The 19,554-nt window shown below is 40.8% G+C and overlaps 1 protein-coding gene across 1 annotated transcript in view; it reads left to right on the forward strand.

The window, feature by feature from the left end:
- EML6 (EMAP like 6) overlaps nt 1-19,554 on the forward strand; it is a 162,743-nt gene that overhangs the window by 17,067 nt on the left and 126,122 nt on the right. The window contains exon 6 of the mRNA XM_049649840.1: nt 1,244-1,379. Coding sequence (XP_049505797.1) covers nt 1,244-1,379 — 136 coding nt within the window. The remainder of the gene's footprint in view (nt 1-1,243; nt 1,380-19,554) is intronic.

Genomic DNA, 19,554 nt, shown 5'->3' on the forward strand with positions numbered 1-19,554 from the left:
TACACTGCTGTATCTATAGATGATAAAATGGAAATGCCCAGAAGAATGGGGAGATGTGAAAGCTAAAGCCTATTATAGTAAATGGAAATTTGGTAAACAATTTTTAGAAACTCACCAGACCTGTAGCTTAGGTCCTGACCTCAAATTGGTCCCCATTACTCTTAAATAAAGAAAAGTTTAAGCACGTCTTAGCAAAAGAGCTGTAAAATTTTAGATCTTTCATTGGCTTGTATGTTGAACCAATTTTCTTGGCTTCACTAATTATGAAACCAATCTTGAAACCATTCAGAGGTCAGCATTTGTCCCCATGCATAAAAGCAGCTGCCTTAGTAACCTCATTTCTCTTCACACTGGATCTTATGTCAACAGTATATTCTTACAGCACTTCTCAATAGACCAGATAAAATATTTTCCTATGGAGAAACATCTTTAAGTTATGGGACTATTTCAGGTGTGAAAAAAAAAAGCATCTTCATATAATGCTTAACAAATTAACACAAATGTAATTTGCTTTCAATTAGGCTCAGGTGTTGCCTTCTTGAACTCATTGAGATGCATTTCAGGCACCTGTGTACCAGTAAAAGTGTTTCTGTTCCTAGCTCAGATATCTTTGCCTGATTATTTTGAGAAGTGATTTATATGAAACACCTCTATTGTTGTCTTTTCTTTATAAGGATCAGTTGTCACCTAAAGGAGTTTGATCTTCATATCTACTTTAACCAAGGAATTAGTGAATAATATTTTTTTCAAATTGCCATCAGTTTAGTAATGGTAAAGGAGCATTTGAACTGATTTGCTTTGGTGGTAGTCATGATTAATTTTTACTCTAGCCAAAATGAAGGATATTATAAATGGCTACTTGTTCTATTGTCAGGATTGCAATAGAGAACAAGGTTTTTTGTTTGTTTGTTTTTTTACATTTATTTATTTTTGAGAGACGGAGTGAGACAAAGTGAGAGCAGGGGAGGGGCAGAGAGAGAGGGAGACACAGGATCAGAAGCAGGCTCCAGGCTCTGAGCTGTCAGCACAGAGCCCGACGCGGGGCTCGAACCCACAGACTGTGAGATCATGACCTGAGCCGAAGTTGGACACTCAACCGACTGAGCCATCCAGGTGCCCCGAGAACAAGGGTTTTTAAAAATGTTTTTGTTTTTGCTTTTTTTTTTTTTTAATCATGAAGCTCCAACTATAATGACTACTTAGAATCCTTCAAGTATTGAGTATAATCTGCCTTACTCAACAGGCTGGAATCTTTAGCATGTATGCTTGTGAAGAAGGCTTTGCCACTGGTGGACGAGATGGGTGTATTCGATTATGGGATACTGATTTCAAACCAATAACCAAAATTGATCTCAGGGAGACAGAACAAGGATATAAAGGTAATGCATGTGGTAATAATTACCGATAACTCTAAAAGTGTTAAATACAATGTGAAGTTCTGTATTTATATTTGTTTCTGTACCCATCTTATTCCGGAAAGGATTTAAGGTAGTTTACATAAATGGATTGCATACACGATCAAAAGTGTGTTAAAAACAAATGGATACCCCTTCTTTCTCATTTGCATGAAGGTATCTGTGTGTACTAGCAGTGGTCCTCCTACAAAGATCAATAACATAATGAGAAAACCACCGAGTGGTATCTTGGGAAATGAGACTTTGAATTATAAAACTGGGAAATTCTGGACAAGTTGGTGACCCTAAATGAGACTGCATCCAGCCTCTGAAAATAAGTAAATAAATAATTGCTAGGTAAAACAAGACCAAAAAATTAGCTTTAAAGTAGTAGCTATCAGAGTAGTAGAAGTTAACTTGGGATCAGGGCTGGGGACCTGGATTCAAATCCAAGTTTTGCCTATGATAGATTTGAGTCAAATGTTTAAAAATCTCTGGATCTCAGTTTCCTCCTCTCTAAGATGAGGATAATACTAGCAACAGCCACGTAGAGTTGTATGAGGATTAAAAACATGTACAGAGTGCTTAGAGTAAGTCATGGAAGACAGCCCTCAATAAATATTAGCTATTATTACAATATACTGAGTATGTGTACCAGGCAATACAAAACAGTTTATATACATCTATTTAAATTTTCATCATAAGGGGGCGCCTGGGTGGCTCAGTCGGTTAAGCCTCCGACTTCAGCTCAGGTCACGATCTCACGGTCCGTGGGTTTGAGCCCCGCGTCGGGCTCTGGGCTGATGGCTCAGAGCCTGGAGCTTGCTTCCGATTCTGTGTCTCCCTCTCTCTCTGCCCCTCTCCCGTTCATGCTCTGTCTCTCTCTGTCTCAAAAATAAATAAATGTTAAAAAAAATTAAAAAAAAAACTTTAAAAAAAATAAATTTTCATCATAGGTACCAGGCAATACAAAGCAGTTTATATACATCTATTTAAATTCTCATCATATTATAATCTCATCCTTACAGGCAAAGAATTGGGGTTTGGGAGAATTTAAAGTGGAAATGTAAACAGAAAAGATAAGATGAAGTCCTAGGCGATGTTGGTACACTAAGTACGTGGAGGGGGGGCTCTACTATTTGCTGCAGAGGGGCCCCAGACGCTGCTCTTGGCTCCTCCAGCCATCGCTGAGGGAGGGGTTGCTCAGTACCGTGACTTATGCTGTCCACAAGATGAAAACTGACTCACTGCTCAGGTGAAGGTGAATTTCTCCCAGTGCTGAAATGAGAGAGAAATTTCCCAAGGATCTTCCTAGAGAGTGTTCTATGACAGGAGACCCAAGTCCTCGAAAGGCCTGAAGTGAGCCATTACTCATCAGGTTCTTTTCCACAAAGCCCCTTGATGCAGGCTGACAGCAGTGTGGCCACAGAGGTTTCTTCAAAGGCCAAGTGGTCTGGTGGTGCTCAGAGCTCTCTCCTGACCTGAGGTAGATTCCAGAGGACTGAGAGAAGAATACTACCTATTCTTTAGGCCATCCTCCTTGAATAATATTGTTGTCAACCAAACCTTTCTTAAAAATTATGCAGTACAGAAGTGAGCTGGATCTTGTACTTCCTATATGTAGTCAGAGTCCAGTTTCCTAAAATATCTTTAAATACAAAAAGCTAATCTGGAGATTGGATTGTTATTTTCTTATGGAAGCTCGGGATCATGTTTGGATGCATTTCTGAATACCAGGTACAGGGGTCACCATACCAAGTTGTAAAATGTAGTGTCCACTTCACTGCATTGACAAGGAGACAGTTGAGGCCCTTTAGTTCTCTGCCATAGTGCGTGAGCCAGTATAACTTTATTCAGAAAAATACTTAAAACAGATATGAGCAAGCAAGCATCCATAAGAGCAATGTAAAAAATATTGGTAAAGCAGCCAAAAACGTTTGACTTTGAATCATGAAACTTCTTGGTATATATTTCAAGGTAAATGGAGAGAAAATCATGTACTTAGACAAGAGATGAGTTAATTTACTAGGTGGGATTATTGACCATAAACTGGCTAGATGTTGGGGAGCATAAACCAGCAATGATGATTCCTTTTTGGCACTTTATCCAGCTCATCCAGAAACTATATCACAAAATTAAAAGATAGATTTTAAAGTGGATATCATAGCAGAAGTCATACTTACCGTGTTGTACTTTTTTACCTGATACTGAGTCCCTGACTTAAGGGTCTCAAAGGAGAGTTCACAAGCCAGTGCACAATGTGCATCCAGGTAAGTGGGGGTTTATATTGATTGCATGGCCAACTCCTGTCCCTGGAGTCAGAGGAAGATGGTCAGGAACAGCCTGCATTTTTTTCACTCTCAACACATTCCTACATACGTGTCCTTGCCAAGGTCAAAGCAGATAGAGGTGGTCCATGGTAGACAGGAAGTGTGCCTGTACATCATAAATGTGGCCTGTGGTGCCTGGGCTTACAGTTTATCAGGAGACAGACAGGCGTGCATGCATTTGTAGATGGATGACCAGTGAGACAAGATCCCTATTTCCATGGGAGTAATGGACTGTGCTTTCAAAGGATCTTAAAGACCATGCTGCAGTTTGAACCCAAGGGAGCCTTGAGAAGTTGTGCCATTCCTCAAATGGCAGCCACTTTCCTGCCACCTTCTTGATTTTTACAATCACTGCTTACTACCAATACTCTTATTTTCTCAATATTTTACTTTAAATTTATTTTATTTTATTTATTTACTTATTTTAATGTTTATTTAGTTTTGAGAGAGAGAGAGAGACAGAAAATCAGAAGCAGCCTTCAGGCTCTGAGCTGTCAGCACAGAGCCCTACGTGAGGCTTGAACTCGCGAGCCATGAGATCATGACCTGAGCTGAAGTTGGACTCTTAACCAACTGAGCCACCCAGGCACCCCCAAATTGATTTTAATACATCTCTTTTTTCACTTCTCCTTACTATAAACAGTAAAACACTTTTTTAAAAAATATGCATCCTTTATAAAGCCTTCACTACTTTTTTAAACGTTTTATTTATTTTTGAGACAGTATAAGTGGGGGAAGGGCAGAGAGAGGGGAACTGAAGATCTGAAGCAGGCTCTGTGCTGACACCAGCAAGCCCAATGTGGGGCTTGAACTCATAAGCCCTGAGATCATGACCTGAGCCGAAGTTGAACACTCGATGAACTGAACCACCCAGGTGCCCCACCTGTCACACTTTAAAAATGTTGTAACAGAAATCCACTATGTACTGCCCAACTTGAAAAGATTTTTATTTGAGTCCCCTCTATCTTTTTTGGTGAGTGGGGAGGTGAGACTGACTAAAAGTTAATAAATATTGTTGCTCTTTTCAAGGAACCAGCTCCTGGTTTCTTGATCTGTTCTATTGGTTTTTTAGTCTGTTTCATTTATTTCTGGTTTAGTCTTTATTATTTTCTTCCTTCTACTGGTTTGGAGTTTTGTTTGTTGTTCTTTTTCTAGCTCCTTTAAGTGAAAGGTTAGGTTGTTTATTGAGATTGGTTTTTTTGTTTTTTTGGGTTTTTTTGCTTTTTGGGTAGACCTGGAATGCTATAAACTTCTTTCTTAGAATAGCTTTTGAAGCATCCCAAAGATTTTGGACCTATATGTTTTCATTTTCATTCATTTCCATGTCATTTTGATTTTCTCTTTGATTTCTTGGTTCACCCATTCATTGTTTACTAGCATGTTATTTGACCTCCCTGTATTTGTGTTCTTTCTAGATTTTTTTCTTGTGGTTTATTTCTAGTTTCATAGAGTTGTGGTCAGAAAAGATGCATACTATGACTTTGTTGTTTTTTAATTTGTTGAGAGTTGTTTTGTGGCCTAATAAGTGATATATTCTGGAGAATGTTCCATGTGCACTTCAAGAGAATGTGTATTCTGTTTTAAGTTGGAATGTTCTGAATATTATCTGTTAGGTCTATCTTGCCCAATGTGTCATTCAAAGCCACTGTTTCCTTGTTGATTTTCTGTTTGAATGATGTGTCCATTGATGTAAGTGGTATGTTAAAGTCCCCTACTGTAACTGTATTACTATTGATTATTTCTTTTTTGTTTATTATTAGCTGCTGTATGTATTTGGGTGCTTCTATGTTGGGTGCATAAATATTTACAATTGTTATGTTTTCTTTTGGGATTGTGCCCTTAATGACTATATAGTGTCATCTTTGTCTCTTGTTACAGTCTTTGTTTTAAAAAATTTTTTTAATGTTCATTTTTATTTTTGAGAGAGAGAGCATGAGCAGAGAAGAGGCAGAGAGAGAGGGAGACACAGAATTTGAAGCAGGCTCCAGGCTCTAAGCTGTCAGCACAGAGCCTGACACAGGACTCAAACCCATGAACCATGAAGTCATGACCTGAGCCAAAGTCAGATGATTAACTGACTGAGCCACCCAGGCACCCCTTATAGTCTTTGTTTTAAAGTCTATTTTGTCCAATGTAAGTTTTGCTACCCCAGCTTTCTTTTTACTCCCATTTGTATGATAAATGCTTTTCTGTCCCTTCCCTTTCAATCTGCATGTTGCTTTTAGTTTGAAACAAGTCTTTTGTAGGCAGTATATAGATAGGTCTTGTTTTTTATCCATTCCATCACCCTATGTCTTTTGATTGCAGTGTTTAGTCCATTTATGTTCAAAGTAATTACTGATACGTATGTACATAATGCCATTTTATTGCTTATTTTATGGTGGTTTTAGTAATTCTTCTCTGTTCCTTTCTTCTATTGTTCTTTTGTCTCAGTTTTTTGGCTTTCTTTACTGATATACTTGGATTCCTTTCTCTTTGTTTTTTGCATATCTATTAGTGGTTTTTGATTTGTGGTTACATAGCATCTTGTACATAGCATCTTGTGCATAGAGCAATCTATATTAAGTTGGTAGTTACTGAAATTTGAATCCATTATTTACTCCTGTCCTCTCCTCAGGTTTTAGGTGTATTGTTTCATGCTTTATATCCTTTTATTTTGTGAATCTCTTGACTGAATTTTTATAGATATGCTTAATTTTACTCCTTTTGTGTTTCCTACTCTTTGCACTACTGCTTATGGTCTTTCCAATCAGTCCCTTTTAACATTTTCTGTAGCACTGGTTTAGTGGTTGTAAGTTCTTTTAACCTTCTCCTTCATTTAAAAAAAAATTGTTTATTTATTTTTGAGAGAGACAGAGAGAGAGACAGTGTGAACAGGTGAGGGGCAGAGAGAGATGGAGACACAGAATCTGAAACAATCTCCAGATTCTGAGCTGTCAGCCCAGAGACTGACGTGGGGCTTGAACTCAGGAAATGCAAGTCATGACCTGAGCTGTAGTCAAATGCTTGACCAATTGAGTGGCCCAGGCACCCCAACTCTCTCCATTTTGAATGATAGCTTTGCTGGATAGGATATTTTTGGCTTTAGGTGTTTTTTTTGTTTTGTTTTGTTTTTTTGTTTGTTTGTTTTTCAGCACTTTGATTATATCATGCCACTCTCTTCTGGTCTGCAAAGTTTCTGCTGAAAAATTAGCTTATAGTCTTATGGAGTTTCCCTTGTATGTAACTTTTATTTTCTCTTTCTGCTTTCTTTTTTTATTTTAGAGAGAGGGAGTGCAAGCAGTGAAAGGGGAAAAGGAGGGGAGAGGGAGAGAGAGAGATTGAGAGATCTAGAGATCTTAAGCAGGCTGCATACCCAGCACAGAGCCCAACACAGGGCTTAATCCCATAACCCTGGGATGATGGCCTGAGCCAAAACCAACCAACTGAGCCACCCAGGCACCCTTCTCTTTCTGCTTTTAAAACTCTCTCTTTATGACTGCTTTTCACCATTTTAATTACAGTGTGTCTTGGTGTGGACCTCCTTGGTGTGTGTGATTTTGTCAGGGCCTCTCTGTGCCTCCTGGATCTGGATTTCTGTTTCTTTCTCCAAATTCAGGATGGTTTCACCTATTATTTCTTCAAATAAATTTTCTGTCCCCTTTTCTCTCTCTTCTCTGTCTGGGATACCTATAATGCAAATGCTATTATGCTTGATGGTGTCACTGAGTTCCCTAACACTATTTTCATTTTTTATTATTTCTTTCTTTCTCCCATTCAGCTTGCTTGCTTTCCATTACTTTGTCCTCCAGATTACTGATCTATTCTTCTGCCTCCTCTAGTCTGCTATTTATTTCGTCTAGTGTATTTTTAATTTAGTTATTGAGTTCTTCACCTCTGATTGGTTCTTTTTTTGTTTTTGTGTCTTTAAGGGTCTCACTGAGGTCCTCCATTCTTTTCTCAAGTCCAGTGAGTATCTTTGTGACATTTACTTTAAATTCTATATCAGGCATATTACTTATCTCCATTTCATTTAGCTCTTTTGCTGTGATTTTGTTCTGTTCTTTCATTTGGCACTTAACTTCTCTGTGTCCTCATTTTGTCTAACTCTCTTTATCTTTTTCTCTGTGTTAGGCAAGCCAGCTATTTCTCCTGTCCTTGAAAGTGGTGGCCTTAGAAGAGGTCCTTAGTACCCTGAAGTTTAATGTCCCCTGTTTTCCAGAACCTGGCACTTCAAGGGTGTCTCCCATGTTGTTGCATGTGCCCTGCTGTTGGGGCTGAGCCACTTTTGTTTTCATTTTTGTCATCTGCATTAGGTCTCTTTGCCTGTTATAAGCAGTGTTTGTCCCATATGTTGTTAGTGGTCCTGTCTGGATCCTTCTTGGGCTTGAGTTCAGTCAGACCAGGCATTTACCAGAGATGCGGTAGCAGTGAACTGCAGAAGAACATGGGGGTGGAGTGCGTGGTGTTAGCAAGGTCTGCTTGGGTCTACTGTGGAAGGGAACCTGGAGCTGAGGCCTTTCTGGAGGGGTAATATCCACAAGGGAACACAAGGGTAGGATGCAGTATTAAGCAAGGTAGGTAGAAATGTTCGTGCTGTTCTGGTTCCTGCAGGTGTCCATGTGTCTAGTTTGGGGATGGATGTAAGAAATAGTGCCTGTGTTCCTGGAGAAGTCGCCCAATGATCCTTGCCCCTCCTGCATGCTCTGAGATTAGTAAGCAAATTTCCTTCCTGTATACCACTGGCATTCTTCAAACTGCTCCTTTTATGCTGTATCTCCACAGGGCTGTTTGTTGTGCTCTTTAAGGGTGGGGACTCAGTTTCCTCTCATCCTCCTGGCTCTCCCAGGGCCAAGCCTGCTGATTTTTAAAGTTCCAGGTTTTAGGACCTACTGATTGTAAGAACTCACAAAATTTGGCTCCTCTGGTTTTCGAAGACAAATGTTATGGTGATTGATCTTCTCTCAGTGGGCTCCCTGGTGTCAGAGTCTGTTTTTCTGTTTTCTGTTCCTGCAGTATCCCTTCCTTCCATGGACAGTCTTGTGGGTCCATTTAGCTTCCAACCACATCTCTGCTCCTCCTATCCTCTTTGGTGTGATCTCTTCTGTATATTTAGCTGAGGAAAGTTTGTTCTGCCAATCTCTGGGTCCTTTTCTGGGTTCCTTACACTGATGTAGGTATTATCTAGTGATATCTGTGGGTTGAAGTGAGCTTAGGATCTTCCCACTCCACCATCTTCCCCAGAAGTCTTCCACTTTAACCATTTCTAAGTGGATATAATCAGTGGCATCATTTAAGTCCATTCACACTGTAGTACAACCATCATGACCATCATCACCAGACATTTTCATCTTCTTAAACTGAAATTTCATACCCATTAAACAGTAACTTTCTTTTCCCCTCTTCTCTTGGCCTCTGGCAGCCACCGTTCTACTTACCATCTCTATGAATTTGCCTGTTTTAATTACCTCATATAAATGAAGTCATACAGGATTTTCTCTTTTTTGACTGACTGACTTCTCTTAGCATGTTTTCTCTTAGCAACATATCTTTACATGTTGTATCATGTGCCAGAATTTCCTAAAGCTGAAAAATACTCTGTTGTATATACTACATTTTGTTTATTCATTCATCTGTGAAGGATACTTGCTTCCACCTTTTGGCTATTGTAAATAATGCGGCAATGAACATAGATGCATAAATATATCTTTGAGACCTTACATTCAGTTCCTTTGAATATGTAGATAGATAGATCTAGATAGAAGTAGAATTATTGAATCGTATAGTATTTCTATTTTTAATTTTTTTGAGAAACTGCCATACTGTTTTCCATAGCAGCTGCACTATTTTACATTCCCACTAACATGGCACAGAATTCCAATTTCTCTACATCCTTGCCAAATATTATTTTTTTTACTAGCAGCCATTCTAATATGTATGAAGTGTTATGTCATCTTGGGTTTGATATGCATTTCCCAATGATTAATGATGTTGAGCATTTTTTGATAAGCCTGTTGGCCCTTTATATGTCTTCATTGGAAATTTCTGTTCAAGTCTTTTACCCATGTTAAAATCAGGTTGTTTAGTGTTTTGTTGTCATATCTTAAGAGTTCTTTATATATTCTAGATATTCTCTCTTTATCAGATACATGGTTTGCAAATATTTTTTCCCATGCCATAAATTGCCTTTTCACTATGTTGATTATGTTCTGTGATGCACAAAAGTTTTTTTTATTTTGATGCCCAATTTTTTTTTGTTACCTATGCTTATCCAAACAGTCATTGCCAAAGATACTGTATCATGAAGTCCCCCCCCATATTTTCTTACAATATTTTATGGTTTTAGCTTTTATGTTTAGATCTTTGATCCATTTTGAATTAATTTTTTTTTCTTGGAAAGAGAGAGAGAGGGAGTGAGTGAGGAGCAGAGACAGGGAGAAAAAGAATCTCACAAGGGGCAGAGAGAGAGAGAGAGAGAGGGAGAAAGAAAGGGAGAGAGAGATGCAGGGTTCACCGTACGTGGGGCTCATGCTTACCTGAAGCAGTGCTTGTGCTCACCCGAACCAGGCAGGACTCAAGCTCACCAGGGGTAGGGCTGGAACTTACTAACCGTGAGTTCATGACCTGAACTAAAGTCAGATGCTTAACTGGCTGAGCCACCCAGGTGTCCCTTGAGTTAATTTTTGTATATGGTGTAGGCCAAGGGTCTAACTTCATTCTTTTTTTCTCTAAAATATTTTTAATAACTAATTTAGCAGTGAAACTTGACCCGAACTTAAATGAGGCTCTTTGTCTTCATATGTGTGAATATTCTTACACATTACTACAGAAATATTTGATTTCAAGGTGCTGCCCCAGACCCCATTGGATGTATTACATGAGTCCAAAACCCAAAATATTCTGAATTCCACAATTCCAAGTGCAACCTGCCCCAAGGAACCTCAGATATATGGGATAGTGGAACCCCTAAATGTTTTTCAGTGAAAAATTCGGGAATTTGCAAGCTGGTAGAGACCTTGGATTTCAGAGTGTAGAGCTCTCACCTTATGGATGAATACAGTGAGGTCAGAGTCCTTGGCATTCAGCTAATTGTAGGATTCAGGCTCTAACTCCTATCTCACTTTAAACTTAACAATGCATTTTGAGTTTGATCATTTTTAAAACAAATTTATGATATGCATAAAATAATGAAGCTTAAATGACTTACAGCGATAACAAAAAAGCCAAAAATAACTCTTAAGGCAACCAAAATGAATTACATCAATGGTAATAAAATACTTGGATATAGTGGTTGTAAATGATTATGTCTAAAGAAATAGGGTAATTATTCACACAGTATAGGATGTATTATATATTTACTCATTGAATAAACATTTATTAAGCATTTACTAAGTGTCAGATACATGCCTAGCAACTGGATGAGCTCATCTAAAAAGCATGTTTCAGGCATTTTACTTAGGAGTTTTTTGTGTATTTATTTTAACTTCAAACACGTATTTGTTGAATCGTAGCTCTCTCTAATAAACTATGTAAACTTCAAATCCAGAGATGTCTTGTATTAGGTTAGGCAGCATTACCTCAGCATTAAGCAAGAGTAGGAGGCTCATGTCCCCTTACAAGATAACCCTTCGTAGACTTTTCATCACATCTGCTGCCCCTTTGGTGGCCTGAACCATTGTTTTTAACATAGATTTCTGCAGTTGCTTTATATTTATACCTCGTGTCCCTGCTTCTCAGAATAGCAGCTGGAGAGATTGTTCAAAATTTATGTGATCCAGGGGCACCTGGATGGCTCAGTTGGTTAAGCATCTGACTTCAGCTCAGGTGATGATCTCATCATGGTTCATGGGTTTGAGCCCTGTGTTAGGCTCCACACTGACAGAGCAGAGCCTGCTTGGGATTCTCTCTGTCTTCCTTTCTCTCTGCCCCTCCATGACTTGGACTTTCTCTCTCTCAAAATAAATCAATAAACTTAAAAAAAATCTTACATGAGCCAAATCACATTATTCTCCTCGAAAAAGAGTCAAAGTCCTCCAGATGGCCTACCAACTCCTCCCCTTAATGCCTTCCTCCTTCCATTCTGCCCTCTGCCCTGGCTGCCACTGTCTCCTGTGACCTCTGAGCTCCCAGGCTGTTCTCTCTGCCTGCAACACTGTCCCCAGGGGTCTGCGTGACTACTGCCCTCCTCTTCAGGACTTAGCTCAGATGAACCTGTCCTAATGTCTTATTTAAAATTGAAATCCCCTCAGCCTCTACTCCCCCAGGCACTCCCCATCTCCTTCTGCCAGATGTCCTTCTCACCTTGTAACAAACAATATAATTTGCCTTTTATTATGTTTACTGCTCTTGTCTGTTTCCACAAAAGCAGGAAATTTTGTTCACTGATGCTTCCTAAGGGCTTAAAACAGTGCCTGGCACCTGCAGGTGCCCTGGAAATAGCTGCCGATGAGGGAATGAAAGGTACGTTATGTGAGTGACTGGGGTACAGAGCCTTGGGAAGGAGCACAAGTGACAAGGACACAGAGGGAGACACAGAGCTTGGTTCCTTTCTTTGGTCAGCCTGCTGTATTCAAGCTTAAGCCCTTAAACACCAGTGGTCAGAGGTCAGAGAAAGGTTTAGGGAGGCACATATCATGCCCATCACCTCAGATAGGTCACCCTGTTCTGGAGCACAGAGGGAAGGGTGGAGGACAGGATTGCAAGTGGCAGTCCAGGTTATTCTTCCCCACTAATCTTAATGCCCTTTGGCTTCCTCAAAGTACACTGAGGATCATAGAGTGAAGTGGTTCTCAGTCATGGCTGATTCTGTCTGCTAGAGGACAGTTGGCATTGTTTGGAGATGTTTTTGGCTGTCACAACTGTGGAGTGCTACTGGCATATCTGAGTAGAGACCAGGGATACTGCTGAACATCTTACAGTGACACCTTGCAATGATCACCATCATGAGGAAGAACTATCCAGCACTCAATGTTAAACAGTGCTGTGGCTGAGCAGACCTGGTATAGAATATTCAAGAGACCAACTCTCAAATCTGTGAGCACCCTGGTTTACAGTAGAAACAGAGAAAGCGCCTTCTTTTGTTCTGGTGGTTCCTTGGCTGTCTTTCTTACCTCCCTCTGTCACCTCTCCCCCTGTCTGCCCACGATTGTCCTTGGGGCCAGGCCACCTGCTTCACTGTTGTTCTGCTCAAGAACTGGAGGTACTACAGGAGACCAAGCATGAGCAGAAGGTGGGATGGTGAAATAGGCCGCCAGGGGACATATGCGGTGTTGTTTGTTCAGACTCGAGGTGGAATGTGTTGTCACACGAGCAGAAGCTGACTGTCTGGTTTGTTCTGATAGTATTTCCCCTGTGAACACTCTTCTTGAACGTGTCTTAGATAAAAACCAGCCTGGGAGTTCCTTTGCTGTGTGGGTTTGGTCATGTGTTTCTGCCTTCAGAGGTCCTGTTAGGCTGTGTGGATTCTTCAGAGTTCCTATGGCCACAGGATTTGGAATCTTGTGGACTGAATTTTGCAATAGCCAAGGATTTAGTAAAGAGTAACTTTCATTATGAAGTCTGTTGGAATTCTCAGGCAGAGAGCCCTTAGAGACATGAGCAGCCGGCCATGAGTCCTTCCTGCTGCAGGAAGCCTGCAGACTAATTTAGGACGAGCCCCTGCCCAGCCTGTGGCAAGGCCCGACAACTCATGCAGCAGCTCCCAGTGTCCATGGAGACCTTTGTGCTAAGTGCTCTGCAGGATCCCATTTTAAATTTTTTCAAAATGTTTATTTATTTTTGAAGGAGAGAGAGACAGAGTGTGAAGAGGTGAGGGGCAGACAGAAAGGGAGACACAGAATCCGAAGCAGGGTCTAGGCTTTGAGCTGTCAGCACAGAGCCCGACGTGGGGCTCAAACTCACGGACCACGAGATCATGACCTGAGCCAAAGTTGGTGCCCAACCGACGGAGCCACCCAGACGCCCCTGCAGGATCCCATTTAACCCTTAACCGGGGGTCTCCAGGCATGGCAGCTCCCAGGGCATGAGATCTGTGTGATCACAGGGCCCCCTTCTCAGAAGGGCTCAGCACTTGGTTGAGTGCTTTTCTGTGGCCATCTTTGAAATTCTTAATGATTTTTTTTTAACAAGGGGTCCCATGTTTGCATTTTGTGTTGAGCTCTGAAAATCATAATGCCAGGCCTGTCGCTTAGTCGTCTGTGCTCACAAATCCCTGGAAGATGCACACCTTCCCTCCTCCTAGTTTCCTCCATGTTCCCAAACTCTGCCTTCAGCATTATTCTTAGGACATCAGGAGTCCCTGGCCTGCTCCAGACCCCTTTGGTGGCTCAGCCACTTTATCCTAAGATGAATCAAGGGGCACCAGAGGTCCTTGCTGTCATGTCCTCATCCTCCCCCTACATTCCTTCCAACTGAGTGAATTCTCTCTTGTGTTTTTTTTTATTACCTTTTACCTCTTTACTGAGGGTGCTCCTTAGTAATCCATCTTTAATAAGGTTAGGTTTATAGGTGCAAGCCATTACCATATCTTGTTTCATTATTGGTACCATGTCCTGGAAGCATATCCACGGAGAAGGGCATTACCTTTGTGGGGAAGAGTGTTTGCTCCAGACTTGGTCTACCCTAATCCTCATTTTTGTTCTCTGTCGCATGATCACTCTGGGACTTTGGGCTATTAATATACATGGTCATTGCTGTAATTCCATCGTTTATTCAACAGATATTTACCGTCCCCATTTAGGGCCTGGTGCTGTCCATGGGGCCTCCTCCCGAGTCATGAACATTCCCAGCATATATGTGCAGTTCTGGGCATAGGCCTGGGTAATGCCAGTGAGGATCTTGCCTGCCCATTTACACAGCTGGCTTGTTTGACTCAGAATTGACTTCTCATCATTGCACTTTCTTTTGCCTTCTGGTCATCAGACTTGGACTCTCTAATCCGCTAGGGCAGAGTTTTCCAACCTGTACCTGAAAAACCATTGCATTAGAATCAGCTGGTGATGTAGCTGGAAATCTGAATTTTCAACAATGGAACTAAATCTGATAACACACGCTGGCTTGGGAACCACTTGGTAGTGGTTCTCAACAAGCAGTTCTCTGCCCTGGGGTGCTAAAAATACCTATGCCTAGCCCCACTCCTGGCCAACCAAGAGGAATTTCTTGTTGGGGTTCAGGCATCCATATTTTTTTTTAATTTTTTTTTTTAACGTTTTATTTATTTTTGAGACAGAGACAGAGCATGAACGGGGGAGGGGCAGAGAGAGAGGGAGACACAGAATCGGAAGCAGGCTCCAGGCTCTGAGCCATCAGCCCAGAGCCCGACGCGGGGCTCGAACTCACGGACCGCGAGATCGTGACCTGAGCCGAAGTCGGACGCCCAACCGACTGAGCCACCCAGGCGCCCCCAGGCAACCATATTTTTAAAAAACACTTTTTACGTAGCCTGCTTGGGATTCTCTTTCTCTCTCTCTCTCTCTCTCTCTCTCTCTCTCTCTCTGCCCCTCCTCTGCTCGCATGCTCTGTCTCAACATAAAAATAAATAAAACATTTTTAAAAAATGCTTTTCTTGTAGATTATAATGCACAATGAGGACCGAGCAACTGCTCTTGTCCCTTTGCTGTATAGCAGACCTACGAGCCCTCGATTTAAGAACACAAATATCCCCCCACTCCCCCATCCACACACGCACCGTCTTCCCTTCTTGGACCAAATAATTGGGGGAAAAGACCATTTTATTCCCCAAATAGTTTGTTCTGTCTTTGCGTGTTGGACCATAGCCTTTCCTTCCACCAGTCTGTGGTGCTGGCACATCAAAACAACAACAGCACCTAAGATGTAACACAAGGAAGTAACTGCAACTTCTTTGTAGCTCCTGGTGTTAAATCTTCCTGGAGCTGGACTCGGACTGCACATACAGTAAGGTGCATTCCACTGAGACTAACAAAAACTTGCTGGTTAAGGTAACAACTCAGATTTATTAATTTCTTAAGTGCCAAACACTAGGTGAAGTGTTTAAATATATGATTGCAGGATTCCTCATAAGAGTGCTGCAAAGTATGAGTGCTGATATTCTCTCCACTTCACAGACAGGGACACTGAAGATTTGAAAGATTAAATAGTTTGCCATGGTCACAGCTGGGAGGGGTTGGGGCTGGCATGTAAATCAGCCCAGATACTCAACCACTTGGTGAACTAATGGAAAATAAGCAGTGTCCTCTAGGTCTGTATGGATATTCATGTACTCATGGACTAGATATACCCCTGCCCTGGTTTCAGGACATGCGCCAAAAGGATTAGAAGGATGCTGTTTACCACTCATTCTCTGCTCTGAGTATGAAGCTGTGCGAAGGGTTGGTGAGATTTTGGTCTTTGCTGTAGATTTTTGTTTAGGTGGGTGGTTGCTCTTTACTGCCATCTGCTGGCTATCTGGACCAAGCACAGGTCAGAGCCCCACATTTCTCATAGAGGAGTGCCCAAGAAGGCAACCTCACCTATTCAAAATGCCTTCAGCCCATACTGTCAAAAGTCTCTGAAACATGCACTTGTCCAGAAGAAAAGAGAACTGTGATTTTAAATACTTAGGATGGTTTTTCCTGGAGCTCTCTTTATTATTAGTGGCTTTCTATCCGTATTTAAAATAATAGCTTATGTTTTTCTGACTCCCATAACAGAAGACAAAAAGCGAAAATAGCTTAGTCATTTCTCAATGCAACGGCAATCTTGGCCAGTCTGGCTAGGAAACCACGATTACATTACTGTTCTCTGCATTTGTGTCAGAGAAGGTAAAACCGAGTCTTAGTAGACAAGAGAAGAACAATACTGTCAGAACCCTGTCAGGGATCTGCCACAACACCAGGGACTCTCCAGAATGTACCCAGAAGAGACTTTGCTGTTCTCTTCACCAGTCTTGCATGCAGAACAGCAATTAGGTTCAGAAATGATGAAAATAGGATATTATTAGCAAACTTGAATACAGTTCTATGCCTGCTGAGGTGTTTTCAGGAAGTGATTCCTATTTTAAACAGTTACCTTGGATGTCAGAGTGGTCCAGTATCCTATCCATCTTTTTAGGTAGACTCCTGGGATTGACCTATCTGATGTGGCAAAACATAATTTATCTGTCGGAAGAACTAAGTATTTATGGAGAGACTGAGTTGGTCTCTGAGAGAAAATGTTCACATCTCATTAAGTTTATATTGTAAACAATGAAAATGTAACAACTCCTTCCCTCCTTCTTTCTCCTCCCTCTGCCCATATTTAGTCAGAAATTATCCATATCAACTTTATTCTATTGCTTTTGCCTTCTGTAAAGCCTCTCCCATACGTTGATTAGCTGAGTGGAATCTTTTTTATCAAATGAAATCTGCTATGAAACAAATTGTGAGGTGCTGAGGGAAAACAGAGGTGGGATCCTCAAACTATGACTCTTGGTCTCTTGATTTCCCACCCTCTCCTTGCCAAACCCTGTAGGCCCTAGGGAGGAATCCAAGAACCCTCTGGACACAGTCTGAGAACACAGTGGGCGCTGTATAACTTGACAGGCTCATCAGTCTTCACTGAGTTGTAAAGTTTTTCTTTGTTCCTAAACCTCTTTTTAAAAGACAAATCAAACATTGTAAAAATGTTAACATTTGTCACTTCCAGGTGGCAGATTGTTTTTTATAATCTTGAACCTTTCTGAATCTGTTCCCCAAAATAAGTAGGTACAAGAATAGTCGGGGTGGTGGCGAGAAAAAACTGTTTATATACTGGACCAAATAAAATGCCAGATCTCTGGGAGAAATTTCAGTTTTCAAGCCATTTAGCCTCATGGAAGAGGACGTGCTGTTGGAGGCCATGGGGAGAACTGGCATACTCATGCTTACGGGACAGCCACAGGTGCCAGGCCTGCTCAGAAAGGGGGAGTCTTGAAGACAGTGGAATTAGGAGGGGATTGTGGTTTGGCTCTTTCAATAACAGTTAAACACACTGCTGAGACCTGTGCGTATATCTGTACATGTCCATCATTTTTGTTGAGATGTAATTGATATGACATCATCTCAGGTGTACATAATGATTCAATATGTGTATATATTGCAAAATGATCACTGCAGTAAGTGTAGTTAATGTCTGTCACCACACAGTTACAATTTTTTTCTTTTACTGCGAACTTTTAAGATCTACTCTCTGATCAAGTTACAGATATACAACACAGTGTTGTGAGCCTATAGTCATCATGTTGTTTGTTACATTCCCAGGACTTAACTTATTTTAGAACTCTATGTTTGTATGTTTTGACTACCTCTTGCCTACCTCATACCCCCACCCCACACCTGAACAACCACCAATCTGTTCCCTGTATCAGTGAATTCGGGTTTGCTTGTTTGTTTTTTAGATTCCACATAAAAGTGACTTCATATAATATTTGTATTTCTCTGACTTATATCACTTAGCTTAATGCCCTCAATTGGTGTCTCCTTTTTTATGGCCGAATAATATTCCTGTGTGTGTGTGTATGCATGTATGCCACATTTTCTTTATTCCTTTATCCACCGATAAACCCTTAGCCCGAACATGGAAGCAGCCTATTGTAAATAATGCTACAGTGAACATGGAGTTTCGTTTTCCTTTTGAATTAGTGTTCTTGTTTCCTTTGGGTAAATATCTGTCTGTGGAATTGCTTGATCATGTGTTAGTTGTATTTTTAATTTTTGAGAAACCTCCACGTCACTTACTACAGTGGCTGCGCCAGTTTACCTTTCCGCCAGCGGTGCACAAGGGTTCCCTTTTCTCCACATCCTCACCAACACATGTTATTTCTTGTCTCTTTAAATGATAGCCATTGTGCAGTGGTATCTCATTGTGGTTTTGATTTGCATTTCCCTGATGATGGGTGATATCCAGCACTTTTTCATGCATCTGTTGGTTATCTGTAGGTCTTCTTTGGAGAAATGTCTATTCACATTCTCTGCCCATTTTTAAATTGGATTCTTTATTTTATTTTATTTTTTTGCTTGAGCTGCATGAGTTGTTTATGTATTTTGGATATTCACATCTTATCAGATATTTGATATGCCAATACTTTCTTCAGTAGGTTACCTTTTCATTTTGCTTTTGCTTTTGCTTTCCTTTGCTGTGCAGGAGCTTCTTAGTTTGAAGTAGTCTCAGTTGTTTATTTTTGCTTTTGTTGCCTTTACTTTTGGTGTCAGGCAAAAAAATCATTGCCAAGAGTGACTTCAGAAAGCCTACGTTTCCTTCTAGGAGTTTTATGGTTTCAGCTCTTAGGCTCTTTTTTGTTTTTAAATGTTTATTTCTTTGTTTTGAAAGAGAGTGTGTGTGTGAGTGTGAGTAGGGAAGGGAGAGAGAGAGAGAGGGAGAGAGAGTCCCAAGCAGGCCCCATACTCAACATACCACAATCACCATGAGATCACAACCTGAGCTGCATTCAAGAGTCTGATGCTTAACCAACTGAGCCACCCAGCTCATATATTCTTGAATCCATAAGGAGTTAACTTCTATGTATGGTGTAAGATAGTGGTCCAGTTACATTCTTCTGTGTGTGGCTGTCCAGTCTTCCCAACACTCACTATTGAAAAGACTGTCCCTTTCCCACTGTCCCTTGATTCCTTTGTCATAAATCAATTGACCATATATCTATGGGTTGCTTTCTGGAGTCTCAATTCTGTTCCACTGATCTGTGTATCTCTGTTTATACCAATATCATACTGTTTGGGTTACTGTAGCTTTGTGATAGAATTTGAATTCAGGAAGCATGTTGCCTCCAGCTTTGTTCTTAAGATTGTTTTGTCTATTCAGGGTCTTTCATGGTTCCATACAACAAATTTTAGGGTTGTTTATTCTACCAAAAATGCCAT

The sequence above is a fragment of the Panthera uncia genome (assembly GCF_023721935.1).
Source record: "Panthera uncia isolate 11264 chromosome A3 unlocalized genomic scaffold, Puncia_PCG_1.0 HiC_scaffold_11, whole genome shotgun sequence".
Taxonomy (NCBI): Eukaryota; Metazoa; Chordata; class Mammalia; order Carnivora; family Felidae; genus Panthera; species Panthera uncia.